This window comes from Neomonachus schauinslandi, chromosome 12 (genome assembly GCF_002201575.2).
Source record: "Neomonachus schauinslandi chromosome 12, ASM220157v2, whole genome shotgun sequence".
Classification (NCBI taxonomy): Eukaryota; Metazoa; Chordata; class Mammalia; order Carnivora; family Phocidae; genus Neomonachus; species Neomonachus schauinslandi.
Genome location: NC_058414.1, coordinates 94,302,372 through 94,320,090, shown reverse-complemented (window position 1 = coordinate 94,320,090; position 17,719 = coordinate 94,302,372). Strand labels below are relative to the sequence as shown.

General features: G+C 54.9%; 1 protein-coding gene across 4 annotated transcripts; it reads left to right on the top strand.

Annotated features, from left to right (window-relative positions):
* Positions 1-2,168: 2,168 nt before the first annotated feature.
* On the top strand, positions 2,169-17,643 carry EPHA1 (EPH receptor A1). Of its 4 annotated transcripts, XM_021692889.2 has the most exons (18): positions 2,169-2,298; positions 3,352-3,419; positions 7,521-7,802; positions 9,225-9,627; positions 9,872-10,027; positions 10,311-10,655; positions 10,798-10,925; positions 11,176-11,326; positions 11,835-11,931; positions 12,144-12,202; positions 13,026-13,151; positions 13,995-14,180; positions 14,343-14,404; positions 14,525-14,731; positions 14,948-15,097; positions 15,396-15,589; positions 17,035-17,190; positions 17,296-17,643. In XM_021692889.2, exons 1-18 carry the CDS (start codon positions 2,217-2,219, stop codon positions 17,372-17,374), a joined length of 2,931 nt encoding a protein of 976 aa, XP_021548564.1. In that variant the 5' UTR covers positions 2,169-2,216; the 3' UTR covers positions 17,375-17,643. The 4 variants fall into 4 exon arrangements, with proteins under 4 accessions (XP_021548564.1, XP_021548565.1, XP_021548566.1 ...); XM_021692890.2 differs by lacking the exon at positions 3,352-3,419 and having other exon boundaries at positions 2,218-2,298; positions 7,381-7,802; XM_021692891.2 differs by lacking the exon at positions 2,169-2,298 and having other exon boundaries at positions 3,382-3,419; positions 7,381-7,802.
* The last annotated feature ends 76 nt before the right edge of the window (positions 17,644-17,719 follow it).

Genomic DNA, 17,719 nt, shown 5'->3' with positions numbered 1-17,719 from the left:
AGGAATTGTCGAATGGGGACCATCGAGAATGGAGGTAGAAGGTGGGCTTTTCCTTCTGCATCACTTCCAGGCCCCAGACAGAGAAGCAACCTTAAAACAAAAGCGAGGCTCCTTCCCAGCCCTCTCCACACCACCTCTCACGGCATGGAACAGCCCCCACCCCACCCCCTTCAGTCCCAAGGGTCTTGTAACTTTAACAAACTACAGCAACGAACACATGCATTACCTCACCACAGTCCTGGCTTATTTCCTAGCAGCAATTGTCCAAAGCTTGCTCCATTTCCCCCCTTGTGTTGGCTGTGCACCCTTCGCCTGCCCATTCCTCCCTGCTGAAATCACAAAGCTCTGACCCCAGTGGGCCTGCAGGAGCCTCCGCCTCCTTCCCAAAGTACTTACCATTAGAAAGAGGCCCCTGGTGCATAACAGAGTGTATCCCAGGGCCCCTCTGTATACATTCTAAAAGCATGCCTCTGTGTGTGTGTTTAGGGGAAAAATCCTGGGAGAATCTCAGGACACGATTGGTGGCAGTTAACTCTGGGGAGAGGAACTAGAGGGTGGAAGGAGGGAGGATGCTACTTTCCATTTGGCTTTTTTTCTGCTCAATGTGAATTTTCCAACCAATGTACGTGGATTACATTTATTTATTTATGCCAATAAGGATAGTCTAGGCCAGGAAATTATAAGCCATTTTCCTCTTTTTTTTTTTCTATTTTATTTTATTATTTATTTGCCAGAGAGAGAGAGAGAGCACAAGCAGGGGGAGCAGCAAGCGGGGGTGGGGGGGAGAAGCAGGCTCACCAATCAGGGAGCCCGATGCGGGGCTTGATCCCAGGACCCTGGGACCACGACGGGAACCGAAGGCAGACGCCTAACGACTGAGCCACCCAGGTGTCCCATATGAGCCATTTTCTTCTTATACATATCTATATAAAAAAGAAGAAAGCCTGAGATATATTAACTTTTGAAAATAAAGTATGCACCTGTAATGCACCACCTCCCTTTCTCCACAGTGACTGAAACATGCAGCAGTTTAAATGATACAAAGACAATGGATGATTCACCCAAATGAGATGGAGCCAGGAAGGGGTACAGGAAGGAGAGGCCCCAGGAGTGGCGCCTCCACCATCCTCAGTGGATGCATCACTCCCCTTTGAGCCACAGTCACTGCCATTTCGTACCTCAGCTGGGGTCTACTCCCGTCTGTCATTTTAGTCATACACATTTGCTTTATGCCCTACCCCTCAACACTCCTCCGACAAATAGCTTGTTTAGGGCAGGGACTGTCTGACTCTTCTTCGATTCTCTCAGAGCTTGATGTGTGCAGAGTAGAAAGTGAATAAACTTTTGTTAAATATAATGTTAAGACAGTCTCCAAGAGGATGGGAGGGACGTGGGTTGTCTCCAGCTAGACGGCTAAAGCAGGCTGGACCTGCTCCCTCTTAACACTTGTGCTCACAACCTCTCACGGATTCCTCTCTTTTGCTCAGTGAAGGGCATGGTAACGTGTTTACCAAGACCTTCCCTGCTCTGGCCACACCTGCCTTTCTGCCCTGCTCCCAAGACAAATCCTGTGCCCCAGCAGTCAAACTGGTCCATTTACCACTCCCAGAGTGCACCTTGAGGCTCTCTGCCTTAGGCCCTTGCCTTTCCCAATCTGTGCCACTGAAAACCCAGCTCACACGGTCTACTCCCTAAAGACTCGCCTAATGAGCCCCGCAGGCTGGGCTTGCTTCCTCTTCCAACCCCCTCCACGTGCTCCTCTAAGGGTTGTAGCCCACCTTGCATTATGGTTATCTAAGCCTCCCCTACTGCAGCATAAAACCCTGCCTTCCCCAGTGTCTATTACATTGCTAGACCTTTAGAAGGGGAGAGGTGTAGTTCCAGTCAGGTCAAATTAGGTTAAGGGCTGGATCAAGCCTGGGTTGGGTTTAGGATTAGAATTAGAACCGGGTCAGTCAATTCCTAATCCCACTCACTAGGCGGCGCCCGCAGTCTCATTCCGGTCAAGACGCCTCCGGGTTTTGAAGTTTATTACCTGCCTAACAAGTTTCCTTCCTGCCCTACTGTCCCTTTAAGAAGGTGATCCAGGTGAGGCCGGGCTCCGCCCCCTGGCGCTGGCCCCGCCCCCCCGCCCCCGCCCGGCCCTCCCCTCTCGCCCTGTCCTCGCGACCTGACCTAGCAGTCTGGGCCGAGGTCCCAGGTCCCGGCCCGGCGCCATGGAGCGGCGCTGGCTCCTGGGGCTCGGGCTGCTGCTGCTTCTCTGCGCCCCGCTGCCCCCGGGGGCGCGCGCCAAGGAAGGTACCGACCCCCGCTCCCGCCCCTCCCCCTCCCCCGGGGCTCGGCCGGCACCCGCGTCCAGGAGCCGGCATTCCCGAGGAGGCCTTCTCCGCGCGCCCCTCTCCAGCTCTCTTGTTTTGCCCTGCCGCCAGGCGATCGACTGGCCAGGCCAGCCTTTGGTCTTTGACCCCGCAACCCGCTGCTTTCCCTGGTCAGTCACCCTGGCCAACAGTTTGCGCCTGGTGGTGGGCAGGGAGCTCCTGACCGCTGCGGGGACGCAGCGCCCAGACCCCTACCCCAGCGATCGTGGGCATCCCTCATTCCCAGGCGGTCTCAGCCTCAGGTGCCCAACCCAGAGATCCGGACCCCTATGAAGTCAGGGATGGGAAGTTGCCTTATGCCATCCTAGGCCGGAGGACAGAGGGACCTGCCGCTGGGAGATGGACTAGAACTCGGGGTGCAGGGGTTCCCAGATGTACAGGTCAAGCCTTACAGGTGAAGGCTTGCACACCCTCTCTGGCCCTACTACCCCTACTTCCCAGACTCAGCTACGCCTGTACCCTCAACTGCCCACCCCCAACCACAGGCAGAGCAGGCCCTTTGCCAATAGAAGGGAACCTCCCCACCCAGGAACCCCCTCTAAGGTCCCCTGCCCACACCCTACCCACTTATGAGCCCCAGGGGCTGAGATCGTCTTTTGCCCATCCACCCTTCCAGTTCTGCAGCTGATGGACCCCGCCCCGCCCCAGGCAGCACCAGCCCCTGCTGAGAGAGAGGGTGCAAGTCTTATGTGGGGCTGCTCTCCCCAACACTTCCTGCCTTGACTTTGGTCAAAGATCCAGCCGTCCAACCCTTGCCCGACTCTGCCTTCCTCCCTTCACGCTCTGGAGGAAGACAGACTAATCCCTAGAGCTCTTCACTCCTCCTTCCTGGGCTAAACCTCAGGAAGTCACAGCTGTTAGAACAGGATGTGGATGGAAGCCTTGGGGCTGGGGGCCCAGGAGGAGGAATGTGGGTTGCATGTGTGGGGCCTCCTCTCCCAGAGGTGACAGGCCCCTCTTCTCCCTACTTCAGTCACTCTGATGGACACGAGCACAGCACAGGGAGAGCTGGGCTGGCTGCTGGATCCCCCAGAGGATGGGGTAAGTGTCAGGGGAGGGAAGGCTCAAAGCTGCAGGCCAGTGGGAAATGGGCGGAGAGGTGGGTGGAGGAACGGAGAAAAGAGCAGGAAAAACTGGAAGTGTCTCCTCAGGGAGGGGGAGGGGAGGTGAGTCAGAGCCTCCTGAATGGGACATTGTGGGGGGCGGCAGGTGGTCAGGCTACACCCCATGAAGAACGCCTCAGTGCCTGGCTCCTTCCGTCCCTATCCCAGTGAGGGAGGACTGAATACTTAGGAGGACTTGGCGGGTGATGAGCCCACATCCCCAGGGAGAGGATGCACCATAGTAGGGATGGTTGAGGGCTAAGAACCAAAACACCAGATGTGTCCTCAATCTGAGGTCCATCTATCCCAATAGAGTTGCACAGATAGGCTTCAGAGGGTCAGGGAACCCCATAAAAGTGTATTCTAAATTGTGTATATGGAGAGGAGAGCCAGAGTTTTCATCCAACTCTTCAAAGGGTGTTTGCCTCCCCAAAGGTAAAAGCTCCCCCACTAGAGGTCCCAGAGCCCTTGGCACCTTCTCCACGGGTTCCCCAGCCCAGGCACACCATGCGCTCCAGCTGTCTGAACCTGCTCCAAGTCCCTTCCCTCCTTGGGTCTTCCTAAGACCTAGTGAACAGAGATGGGTTCTTGTGAGTCCCAGAGAGCACCTTTCTGCCACTCAGCAGAGCCGGCCACAGAACCACGGGAGGCCGACCTCGTTGGCCTCAGCTTCCAGGAGTCTGGACTCAGGCCCTCGTCCCCTCTGGCCCTGGACCCCTTTCCCCTTCCTGTTCTGGTAGGAATGCAGCCTCTACTTCTGGGATTGGGGTCACTTGCTCTCTTTCCCTCTGGGTCCTAGCGTCCTGGCTCTACTCAGTTCTCCCACGGAGTGGCCTATAATTAGAATTAATAGACTAAACCATAATGTATCCTACAGGAGGGGCTGCTTGGAAAATCCTGGATTAGGCCAGCTGTAATAGGTGCCTCATCTCATAAACCAGATGATCACTCCACAGCGAGGCCACGGGTCCATTTGCTGGCTCCATGGGCCTTCACCCCCGGTGTGGCCCAGCCGCCCCCCACCCAAATAACTCTTCCCTAATTGGGCTGGAGTGGAAGCAAGGCCCTTTTTGCAGCTCAGGCCAAACAGCTTTGCACCAGGAGGGCAAGAAGACAGCAGCAGTCACGTACTCCCCATGTCTGCCTTCTCCCCTCCCCTCCTTATCTTTTCAGCACACACACTCACACACTCAAATTCAGGCCCCCCTGAATGTACCCATGGAGCAGCCAGCAGCCTGAGTGGTAAGTGAAAGGATTCTTGTCGCTGATCCTGGGCAGCTGGTTCTCCCCCATCTGTCACTGCTGGGACTGGGAGAGGCAAGATACAGCGGGAAACATCTGCTCCTGGCTCCAGCTGCAGCCATGGCACTCTAGCTAATGAGCTGCACATTAACCACCTACTGCCCTTCCACCTGATCTCCACCCCAGGCCTTCCACTTGGGCTTCCCCATCATAGCTTCTTCTTAAGAGCGGGCCCTGGGTGCCGTCATTGCCGGGACACCCTTGCCCAATCTTGGAACTCCCTAACATAAAGCAAAACTAGGTATCTCATGGATTTCTGCCCCTGCCCCACCCCACCCAGTTCTTAGTTAAATCCCAGAGCTGCGCGTAGCAATGAACGCCCTTGGAAAAGGAGACATTCTGAGGGCCTCAGACTCCTCTATAAGGGGGTTGCAACCAAAATATCAATGGGATATTTTACAGAATTTGAGAGCTCCTTTCTTAAATCCATCTGGCAGAAAGAAAATATGTAAGAACGGCTGAGAATTTTTTTTTGAAAAAGAATAAGGAAATAGAATACTTGCCCTACCAGATATCAGAACATAATGATACCTCGACTATAATTAAAACATGTTGCATTGCACAAGCATACCCAGGTCAATGGAACAGAATAGAAAACCCACATACGTGAGATTTTAGTATGTGATAACATTGGAATTGCAAATCAATGTGCAAAGTATAGACCGGACAGTAAATTGACAGCCGGATGTCCATAATTTAAAAAAGAAGAAGACAACAAGGAAGAAGAAGAAGGATGTAAAGTTACATCTCCATTTCACACTATATGCAAAAATATAAATTCTAGGGAGATTCAAATCTAAACCTAAAAGCCAAACCTACGAAAATATTAGGAGAAAATATAGAAGATCTTTATAAGTTTGGGATAGGAGAGCTTCCCAAGCAAAATACACAACCCAGAATTCATAGAGGGAGAGAAGAGAGATGTTATTATATGAAATTTTTAAAAGGTACCAACATCAAAGACATCATTAGCAAATTAAGTGGCATGATGGGAAGAAAACATTTGAAACATTTCAAGCAAATGCTTAATATCTATAATGAAAAAAAAAAAAGGGCTCATCCAAATGAATACTCAAAAGATAAGAACAGGATATCAGGCAAAGTTTACAAACAGATAATTACATAAAGATAGAAATAGCCAGTGAACAAAACAGAAATGCACAACCTCCTTCTCAAAAAATGTAAATTAAAATGGCAAGAAGCTGTGTTTTGTCCATAAGATAGGCCAAAAGTAAAGAGATCGTTAATATCCAGGTTTTCAAAAAATGGGGCCTCATGCATTGTTGGTGAAAGTGTAAGTTGATAAATCCTTTTTGGAGGCCATTTGACAGTATCTTCTTTAAAAATTTATAATACTTATCCTTTGTTATAGCAGTTCTACAGAAATCTTATAGAAATATGTACATGTTTACCTTAAAAACTAGAAACCACCTAAATGTCCAACAATACGTGAATGATTAAATAAATTATGGTACATCCATACAGTGGAATGCTATTTTATGGATTGCTAAAGAGAATTAGGTAGATCTATTTATATTCTCGTGAACATCTTTTTTTTTTTAAGATTTTAATTATTTATTTGAGAGAGAGATCAAGAGAGAGTACGAGTAGGGGGAGAGGCAGACTCCTCACTGAGCAGGGGGCCCCATGCAGGGCTCGATCCCAGAACCCTGAGATCATGACCTGAGCCGAAGGCAGATGCTTAACTGAGCCCCCCAGGCACCCCTTGTGAACATCTTTCGAAGATTATTTATTTGTTAAAAGCAAAAAGCAGGTTACGAAATAGCACTTATGTTTTAAAAAAATTATGTTAAAAACACATCCACACAAAAATATTCAAACATTTCTCTAGAGGCACTGAAAATGGTGTGGTGAGCTTTTCTCCAAATTGTCCAGAGTGGCTCCCTGTGAAGGGTAGTCGGGTGAGAGGACCTTCACATTATATATGTTCTCTGACTTTTAACAAGTGCATAGAGACATAATGATCAGGAGCATAAACCCGAGCCTAGAGTGCCTGGGTGCATGCCCCAGCTCTGCCTCTTAACAACTGAGGGCATAGGGCAAGTCATTTAACCTTGCTATGACTCAGTTTCCTCATGGAAAGTGTTTACAACAGTGACTGGCCCATTAGTGCTAGCCATTATTATTAGTAAATTTAAAAATTATTTTAAGGTAAAAGCAGGTAAGGGGTGGTGGACTGCATGGTGTCCAGGAGACCACCCAGCCCTGTCCGTTGTTGATTTTGATAGTGACCATAACTAGAAGGAATATCGGAGAGGGTGAGTTCCCCCTATACACAAGAGTTCTATGCTTCTTGCCCTCCAGAAGTTTACAGGCCTCGATATTAAATGTAGTATCCTCTTCTCTGAACAAACAGGCAGAGAGGTTTTGTGAATGAGCTTTTGCCATAAAAGTCTGCTTTTGGGGGTACTTGAGAACCTGCTGATGAGAACAGGTAAAAATTGGTGCTCATACTTCAGTTGGGAGTGGACTCATCGAAGGCACCGGGGCTTGGTGCAGATCATAAGGGGGTATTGTCTTGCCTGTCCTATATCCCAGTAACTCCTGACCCTAAACATTTAACTGACTCTTCTCAGGCCCAGGGGTGAGAGGACAGCAGGACAAGTAGCTGAACCCCGGGAGCCCTGACACCAGCTTCCCCGTCGTCAGCTCTAGAAAACCCAAGTTTGGGGAGCAGGTGATGAATTGGAGCCTGACTCGGATTTCTCTCCCGCAGTGGAGTGAGGTGCAGCAGATACTGAATGGGACGCTCCTCTACATGTACCAGGACTGCCCAGTGCAAGCGGGCGGAGACACTGACCACTGGCTGCGCTCCAACTGGATTTACCGGGGGGAGGAAGCTTCTCGGGTCCATGTGGAGTTGCAGTTCACCGTGAGGGACTGCAAGAGTTTCCCCGGGGGAGCCGGGCCTCTGGGCTGCAAGGAGACCTTCAACCTCCTCTACATGGAGAGTGACCAGGACGTGGGCATCCAGCTCCGACGGCCCTTGTTCCAGAAGGTGCTTCTCAACCCCCACCCCCACCCCCCAGCACCGTTTGGTCCTAACACTGGTTCCCGCCTCACTCTTTCCCGTGACCCCGCTCAGCTAAGGAAAAGACAAAGTGGCAGAAACAGAAAGAGGGTCTAGGTGTCAAATAAGGACGAGAATGTGGGCCTAGAGATCAGAAGAGGTGGATTTGAGTAGAGCAGCACCCCCCCTTAGCTGCGGGGCATACCTCCCAGGACCCCCGCTGGATGCCTGAGCCCCGGGCAGTACTGAACCCCAGATGTGCTGTTCTTTCCTGTGTGTCCCTCCCTGTGGTGAGCTTTCGTGTGTAAATCAGGCACCGTAGGAGAGTAGTAACAGTAACTAGTAATAAACCAGAACAATTATAACAGTATACTGTAATAAAGGTCATCAGACTGTAGTCTCTCTCCCTATCAGTCTCTCTCCATCTCTGTCTCTCTCTCGAAATATCTCATTGTTCTGTACTCACCCTTTTCCTTCTGGTGATGCCGCGAGCCGATAAAATGCCTTGTGAGGAGATGAGGTGAGGCCCACGGCCAGGTGTTGCGTCCTGACGTTGGGCTTGCGACGTGACCTAGCGTCAGGCTGCTATTGGCCTAATGAGGAAAGGTCAGAAGGAGGATCATCTGTTTCCGGCGGTGGCTGACAGCAGTGGGTAACACCTGCAACCCCAAAAGTCAAGCTGTGGATAAGGAGGAACCGCTGTGCCTTTTCTGCTGTGTCCCGCCTTCAGGCTCAGCTTAACCCCCGCCGAGGTTTCCCGGTCTGAAAAGAGTGTTGATAATAGGGCCGGCCTTAACCTGTTGCAGAGGCTTTGCCTCCGTTGAGATAACAGACTTCCCTGGTGGAGGCCAGGAAGAGGTATTTGGACTTCTGCTATCAGCACGCAGGGTGCTGGTGTGCGATACACCCCTGTGAGTCCACCTGGAGTTGTGTAGAGAGACAGTTCTCTGCAGGCTGTCCCTCTGAGACCATCCCTTTCTTTTCTACTCAGGAAAACGCACTGGAATGCAGAGGTATAAGGAGCGTATTATTATAGGATGTGCTCTCATTTTTTTTTCCCCCAAAGGGAAGATGTTGTAAAGTTTGTTATTAGTAATAAATTAATGGTGACGCACTTTATAACTGATCACCTCATTGGCACAGAGGTTGGGAACACCTTCAAATAGTGGAAATTATATGGGCTGTGGCGTCTCGCGGCCCGGATTCCAGTCCCATCATGTTGTAGCTGTGTGATCTTGTACAAGGTCTTGAACCTCTCTTAACCTTCGTTTCTCTCTCTGTTTAGTGGGGCTGGTAATCCATCCTCCCTCGTAGGTTTATTGTATGGACCCAAACAGCGTAATTGTTTTCTATTCCGTGGGAATGAAGGTGACTTTGCTGTGCCCCCCTCCCCGCACCTCTCCTTCCCAGGTGACCACTGTGGCTGCAGACCAGAGCTTCACCATCCGAGACCTGGCGTCTGGCGCGGTGAAACTGAACGTGGAGCACTGCTCCTTGGGCCGCCTGACCCGCCGAGGCCTCTACCTCGCTTTCCACAACCCAGGTGCCTGTGTGGCCCTGGTGTCGGTGAGGGTGTTCTACCAGCGCTGTCCCGAGGCTGTGCACGGCTTGGCCCGGTTCCCCGACACTCTGCCTGGCCCCGGCGGGTTGGTGGAGGTGGCAGGGACCTGCTTGCCCCATGCCCAGGCCAGCCCCGGCCCCTCAGGGGCGCCCCGCATGCACTGCAGCCCCGACGGTGAGTGGTTGGTGCCCGTGGGGCAGTGCCACTGTGAGCCTGGCTATGAGGAAGACGCGAGCGGCGAAGGATGCCTGGGTAAGGAGCCTCGAGGAAGGGGGAGGGGGGCGGCGAGGACTCACAGGGGCCGCTCGGGGGAGGCTCCCCAGGTGCCAAGGGAGGGAAGGATGCCTGTGCTCCATCTCAGCCATTTTTAGACTGAGTGGCTGAGCACCCCAGGGTGCAGGGTGTTTCTGGTACAAAGGATTGGGGAGAGGGGCGAATGGGGATGAGTCTACCGTAAAAACTGGACATCCATGGCTCTGCTGCATTCTCTCTCCAGTCTGCCCTGGTGGCTCCTACCGGGCGGACACAGATGCACCCCAGTGTCTCAAGTGCCCCGGACACAGCACAGCGGAGTCTGATGGGGCCACCCTCTGTACCTGTGAGAGCGGCCATTTCCGAGCCCCTGGGGAGGGCCCCCAGGTGTCATGCACACGTGAGTCCAGGGGGCAGGGCTTGGCCATCTTCGAGGAGCTGCAGGCGCTTTAAGGTTGGAAGTTTCCAGAGCTTTTCAGACATTGGGAATCCTTTAAAGGGCCAGACGCTTAAAGCTCCTCCCCTGCCCCTTACTTTCCCTGGAAGAATGAAAAAATGAGGTGATTCCTCACTTTTGGAATCAAATCTCCCAGCAAGGCCTTCAGAGGTGGGAGGAGGCAGCGGCCAGCAGCTTGTATGAAAGCAAAGGGGGCTCCTCCTAACGGCCCCTCTTCTCCTTACAGGGCCCCCCTCAGTTCCCCGAAACCTGAGCTTCTCTATTTTGGGGACTCAGCTCTCCCTGCGTTGGGAACCCCCAGCAGATACGGGGGGGCGCCAGGATGTGAGGTACAGTGTGGGGTGTTCTCAGTGTCGGGGAGCAGCGGTGGATGGAGGACCCTGCCAGCCCTGTGGGGGAGGTGTGCGCTTTTCCCCGGGAGCCAGCGGGCTCACAGCACCAGCTGTGCATGTCAGCGGCCTTGAACCCTACGCCAACTACACCTTTAACGTTGAGGCCCAGAATGGAGTGTCAGGGCTGGGCACCTCCACACCCGCCGGCGCCTCCCTGAGCATCAGCATGGGGCACGCAGGTGAGCAATCAGGACAGGACCGGAAGAAACCAGAGGGGCTTAGGACCACAGGGACAAACGGATGGGCAGGAAGCAATCGAAAAGCTACTGAAGTTATTTCCTCTTTTCTTTCCAAACCCACTGGAACCCTCCCGACTCACAGAGTCCCTGTCAGGCCTGTCCCTGAGGCTGGTGAAGAAGGAGCCACGGCAGCTGGAGCTGACCTGGGCAGGGTCCCGGCCCCGCAGCCCCGGGGGGAACTTGAGCTACGAGCTGCATGTGCTGAATCAGGTGAGGCGGGGCTGAGAGACCATGTCCGGTGTCCACGCCTGGGCACACCCCAGCATCCCTGGCCCGGGTGACAGGATGGAGGGAAATCTGACCACAGTCAACTGTGCGGCTTTCTCAGGACAAAAGCCTACAGAGAGCCCTGCCCTGACCATTCCCCCACCCACCCCACTCTACGTGATCCCAAGACTGCCCATCCCCTCCACCCGGTCTGGCTCGGCACAGCCAAGTTAACGTTAGTCCTCATCCACAGGACGAAGAACGGCACCAGATGGTTCTGGAACCCAGGGTCTTGCTGACGGAACTGCAGCCGGACACCACGTACATTGTCAGAGTTCGAATGCTGACCCCTCTAGGGCCTGGCCCTTTCTCCCCTGACCATGAGTTTCGGACAAGCCCACCAGGTGGGTGGGTTCTCCTGTGCTCTACCCCAAACACACATGCACCTGTCCTCCCACTAGGCTTCTCAGACCCTGCTCCGATCAGTGACCTTTCCCCTTCCTGTATGCATGTGCAGGCACACATGCACACCCAGTGTACGGACACGTGCACACACAGGTACACAGACACACAGGAGCTGCCCGGGGTGGGGAGAGCCCCACACGGACTCACATGAAGCCCCCGCCCCACCGTAATCTCCTCAGATACACCTCCCGATGCTGGATGCTGCCAGCCAGTTCCCTATCCAATCTCCTAACCCCTCGTGCTCGGCAATAGGCAGCCCCAAGCTGGTGGTCCCGGTGTGAGGGCTCCCCGTGCTCTCTCACACACATACCCCATCTCCTCGGGGAGGGGACACACACACCTGCGGTCCACTGAGGGCCCTGCCCCTGGGCATGCCCTTTCAGCCTCCGTCATCCCGGTGGGCTCTGAGCCCTCTGAGCCCAGACTTCCTCACCCCATGTGCCACAGTTTCCAGGGGCCTGACGGGAGGAGAGATTGTAGCCATCATCTTCGGGCTGCTGCTGGCTGTAGCTCTTCTGCTCGGGATGCTCTCCTTCCGCTCAAGGTACTGTTCCTGCCCCTCCCCGGCCACCATCCGGGCTCCCTTTGCCTGGCCAGGAGCCCCAGAAGGCAGCCCCAGCCACCCGCCCATCCCCTCGTACGAAAGCTCCAGCGTACCCCCACCCTCTGTTGTTTGTGGGAAAAACCCAGCCAGAGGCCTTTGGGCCCCTGCGACAGTCCCGGGACTCTGAAGAAGCTGTCCCCTCACCCCCACAGGAAAACTCAGCGGCGACACCAGCCGAGGCAGCGTGATCGTGTTGCCGACGTGAACCGAGGTGAGCCCAGGGCACCTGTGTGTGTATATGTCGGGCGGCGGGGGGTGTTGGGAGGTGCCACGGGATGGAACCAGAGAACCCACATTAGCCAGGCCAACTCTGGGAGCACAGGTTGGGGCTGTTGTCTCTAGGGCTTTTCTGTTTTGCTACCTAATTAACTTCGGTTAATTAACTTTGTACTGATAGCCCCCCAGAGGCTCTGTGCAATTACCTGGTAGCTCTTGGTGCCACTGTTCAAACACCCGGGTCCTGGGCGGCCTCCCCATCCTGGCTGGCCAGGTCTGTGGGCCGAGGCTCGGCGGGAAAAGGATTGCTGGCAGGCTCCCTAAAGTCCTCCAAGGCATGTGGGCTTCCTGCTGGTCACCTCATTAGGTGCCCCACCAAAGGGGGAGTCAGTGGTCCATCCAAGCGAAGGGGTGAGAGTGAGCCTTGTCTGGGAATGTGAATGAGGTGTGACTGATCAGAGGAGTATGGCTAGCAGGGGTGAGGAGGAAGGGCAAAGAATTTGAAGTGCGGTCAGTGAACCATGGGAAGATTGGGTCACTGGAGGCCGTGAACAGCTTTCAGGCCCAGGTTCTGGCCCACTGCTCTGGGCCTCTGGGGGCAGGGACACAGGGCTTTGCGCATGGACGGAGGAAGAACCTCATTGCTAAGGACAGAGACTTTCTCCCACTTTAGCCAAAACGGGACTCCTAAGGGAGCAGAAGAATGAGAAGGCTGGGGAGTGCTGCTGGCCCCCCCTCCCCTCACCACCCCCCAAAAAACTCTCCTGAACCCTGCAGTTGGAGTTCCTGTGGCCGAGCCCTCCCCGTTCTCCCCACAGAGGACAAGCTGTGGCTGAAGCCTTATGTGGACCTCCAAGCATATGAGGACCCTGCACAGGGAGCCCTGGACTTCACCCAGGAGCTTGATCCAGGCTGGCTGATTGTGGACACTGTCATAGGGGAAGGTGAGCCGGGCAGGCCCCCTCTTGTGTGGCAGCACAGAGCTGCTAGCCAGTCGGCCTCTGTGCTGGCCCAAGAGCTCCTTGATGCGTTCCCTCTCTGTTCTACCCTGTGTCCTCCTTGAATCGCTATGCTCCTGTTGTAACCCCCTTATCAGGTGTCCGAGAGCCGCCCCTGCTCCCCACACAATCTGCTTCTGTGGTTAATGGAGTTTCTGATGAACAGCCTCCACACGTCATCCTTGTCAACAGAGGGGTCACTGTGCCCAAGCCCAGGCTATTCTCAGACGGTTCCCGAATGTGGGAGAGATTCAGGGCCTCCCTCAGCCCGCACCGTACCCCACCAGGGGCCCGGTGTCCTTGGGCTGCCCTGATCCCTTGGGTCAGCAGAGGAAATGGAGCTGAGCAGGAGAACAAAGCTTTGCAGTGTTCTTGCCGGTTGTGCAGCCAAGCCAGCTGAGCTGGGACCGGAGGATCTCGCGGAAGAGGGGAGGCAATGGTCAGCCTCCCTGGTCACTGGTGCACTGGCTCAGACCCCGCCTGCCCTTTATGAACACAGCTCAGTGCCACCACACAACCGCCTTCACCTGGCACTTGCCGAGCAGCTCCTGCTAGCCAAGAACTGTGCTCGTGTGGGGGACGGTACTGGGCAGGTCGCCGAGCAACAGTCCTCTTCCAGACTCCTGTTCCCTTCCTGGGAAGTGCAGCCCGAGCCCCTGGACCAACAAGGGCAAGCCACTTTTCTGATCCAGAGAAGACAGGAACCTGGGGACTGGAGGATATGGCTGCCCGTCCCCCTGGGGGAGCCTGACAGGGCATCGGGCCACGGCCTGTTTTCTTTCCACCCAGGAGAGTTTGGGGAAGTATATCGAGGGACCCTGAGAATCCCTGGCCAGGACTGCAAGCCTGTGGCCATTAAGACCTTGAAAGACACCTCTCCAGACGGCCAGTGGTGGAACTTCCTTCGAGAGGCAACTATCATGGGCCAGTTCAACCACCCACACATTTTGCACCTGGAAGGCGTTGTCACAAAGAGTATGAGCAGCTGTCTTCAGGAGCACGGGGAGGGAAAGAGGAGGAAAGGAGGGCGTGAGACCATCGGGAGTGAAGGGAAGATATGCTGCCAAGGGCAGGAAGTCTGGGTCTGGGTGGAGATGGGGTAGAGGCTGCCGTGCTGACGTGTGCTTTGTGTCTCAGGAAAGCCCATCATGATCATCACAGAGTTTATGGAGAACGGAGCCCTGGATGCCTTCCTGAGGGTGAGGAGGGCAGAGAACCAGCTGGGCAGGGGGATGCACCGTGGATCCCTGGGGTTGGCTCCTGGTTTGGGAAGAGGAGACCCTGCCCATTCCCTAACCTGCCCACTCACCGTGCTGCAGGAGCGGGAGGACCAGCTGGTCCCTGGGCAGCTGGTGGCCATGCTGCAGGGCATTGCATCCGGCATGAACTACCTCAGTGACCACAGTTATGTCCACCGGGACCTCGCCGCTAGGAACATCCTAGTGAGTCAGAACCTGTGCTGCAAGGTGTCTGACTTTGGCCTGACCCGCCTCCTGGACAACTTTGATGGCACATATGAAACCCAGGTTAGAGCCATGTACTCACTGAGCGTGCGCACACGCGCACACACACACACACACACTCGCGCAATAATGTGCCGTACCTGTAGTCACACGTGCACCAGGAAGGACACATGCTCCTGTGGACACAATAATTACTCATCCCTTTGCACAGGGGTTTTCTCCTCCCCTCCCCCCACCATGCCCTGAAACATCACCTTTCTGTCCTACGTGCCCTGTTAGGGAGGAAAGATCCCCATCCGTTGGACAGCCCCTGAAGCCATTGCCCATCGCACCTTCACCACGGCCAGCGATGTGTGGAGCTTCGGGATTGTGATGTGGGAGGTGTTGAGCTTTGGAGACAAGCCCTATGGGGAGATGAGCAATCAGGAGGTAAGCCTGGGGTACTCCTCCCCATGTCACCCCTAACTCACTGCTCATCTCCTCCCGAAATCCTCCCATGGCTCTTGCCTACAAATATCCTATTCCTTCTTCCTGACCCGCAGTTTTTCTGCACTTCCTTGGTCCCCTTTGCCTTACTCCCTGTTCTCTTTACTGCGGTCGGGGGCGGGTAGAGGCTCTATCGCAGTGATCTTGTGTGAACAGAGACTTCTCAGGGGCCACCAGGGAAGCTGAGCTTCCTACCTCAAGCCTGCCCCACCCCCCGCCCCCCACCCTGTCCGCACTGCAGGTAATGAAGAGCATTGAGGATGGGTACCGGCTGCCGCCTCCCGTGGACTGCCCTGCCCCTCTCTATGAACTCATGAAGAACTGCTGGGCCTATGACCGTGCCCGTCGGCCCTCCTTCCACCAGCTGAAGGCACTTCTGGAGCAATTGCTTGCCAACCCCCACTCCCTGCGGACCATTGCCAACTTTGATCCCAGGTAGCCACATTGCAGAGGGCAAGGGGTTTCGGAGGATGGATCTGGGAGAATGGAAATGGGCATTCAGCTACATTCACTGAGTGCTGGGCCTATGGAGCTCTGGACAGAGCGCAGCATACTACTGAGGCAGGACCATAGTCAGCGCCCTTGGGGACAGTCCACCCTGATGGAGGAGCTGCCCTCCCGTCCCCGATAGTTCTAGTTTGGCAGAAGAGAGGACGCAAGTGCAGAGAGATGGAAAGTACATATAAGCCGTGCTGACACCCTGATATCGACTCCAGGGAGCTTGGTCACTTGGGTGGAGAAGAGAGAGCAACCAGCAAGTACCAGTGGGATGCATGTTGGTACTGGGAGGGGCGGCCTTGTGGGGTCTCCCAGAACACATGGCCAGCATGGGTTGGGGAGCGAAGGGCAGGCTGATTCCAAATAGCGCAGGATCCCAGCAGCGTTATTTCGGGACTGTGGCCAGAGGTGAAGCTGGAGACAGGGGCAGGGTCAATGCAAAGAGGACCAGCTCTGCGGAGAAGTTTGCACTTTATCCTGAGCATGGAGAACTATTTGACCAGTTTTTAAACTGGAGGGACATGATCAGAATTGTGTTTTACCAGAAACGTTGCCAGAATGTGGAGAATGAACTGGTGGCAGGGGTGAGGTGGGGGAGATGGGCAAGGCCGGACTTCGAATGCTTAATCAAGTAAGCCAGCCCTGGCATGCTGGCCGCTGTATCAAACCACCATATATAACCTTGTTTCTGGGAGAAAATGTGCTCCAAGTTCCAACTTTTGAAACTATCTTTTGGAGCACAACTCCCTCGTATACTGGAGACTGCATGTGCTAATCTTTCTGGAATGTTGAACATTTTTCCCCCAGCAGATCTATTCTGCTAATGGTTTGGGCTCTGGCTGGCTTTAGCACAGGAACACTCATTGTCTTGTGGGTGTCGGAGGGCAAGAGTAACAGCCGGGCTTGGAGGTGGCGAGCAGAGGCTGCTCCCGGCATTCGCAGGGGCCACCCTGACGATGGCAGGACCCTGCCCGGCTTCCCCGGCCTCTGCTCTCCTGCCTTCTGCGTCCTCTCAGCTGGGAGGGTTGACACTTGTGCGTCAGCCCCCAATCAGGCAGCACCGGCCGCCTCGGTGGGAGGTGGGCTGGCAGCCTGCTTGTGTTCGGGCCTCCCAGGGCTGCCACTTCCCCTGGGCCCATCAGCGCGGCAGGACCGTCAGCCGGCCCACTGCTGTGAACACACCAGGAATCGGGCCAGGAAACGAGTTCACAGACAATGGCCGGGCTAATCCACAAAGTCCAGATAATCTCTGTGCTCAGACACCCAACTTGAATGCTGGCTGCAGATGCTCATAGGCCGAGCCCCGATTTCAGGGAAGCTGGAGCGGGGAGACAGAGGACACCTGTACCTCCCTCGGGACTGAGGCACCCTGTGTCCCACAGGGTGACGCTTCGGCTGCCCAGCTTGAGTGGCTCAGATGGGATCCCCTATCGAAGCGTGCCCGAGTGGCTAGAGTCCATCCGCATGAAACGCTACATCCTGCACTTCCGCTCAGCGGGGCTGGACACCATGGAGTGTGTGCTGGAGCTGACAGCCGAGTGAGGACCCCCCTCCGCCTCCCCCCGCCACCCCGCTGCGGGCCTGGGTGGGGAGGGCTCCTGGGGGGGAAGCCCATACCCACAGTCCCCTTCCGTCGCCCACAGGGATCTGGCGCAGATGGGGATCACGCTGCCAGGGCACCAGAAGCGCATTCTTTGCAGTATTCAGGGATTCAAGGACTGAGCCCCTCCCTCGCCCGCCCTGTCCTCAGAGAGCAAAGATGGGGCCGTGGTCACTCCCCACGGCCCTGCCCTCAACCGATGTAGGCCTTCGGTGCTGCTCCTGCCCACCCTTCCTTGAGCAACTCACCTCTGGGCTGGGAGCCTTTGTTTTAAAAAGGGAGGTGGGGGTAGAAGTAAATAGGTAATTGGGGGAGGGACCTGGGGAAGGGTTTAATATATATACATAAACATATCTATTTTTGTAAATAAACAGGAGCTGAGTTTTCTCCTTTACCCACTGGCTTTGTTATCCCTGTATTTCCTCCGATCTACCCATGAAGGCTGTAGGCACAAAAGAGTTGACTCC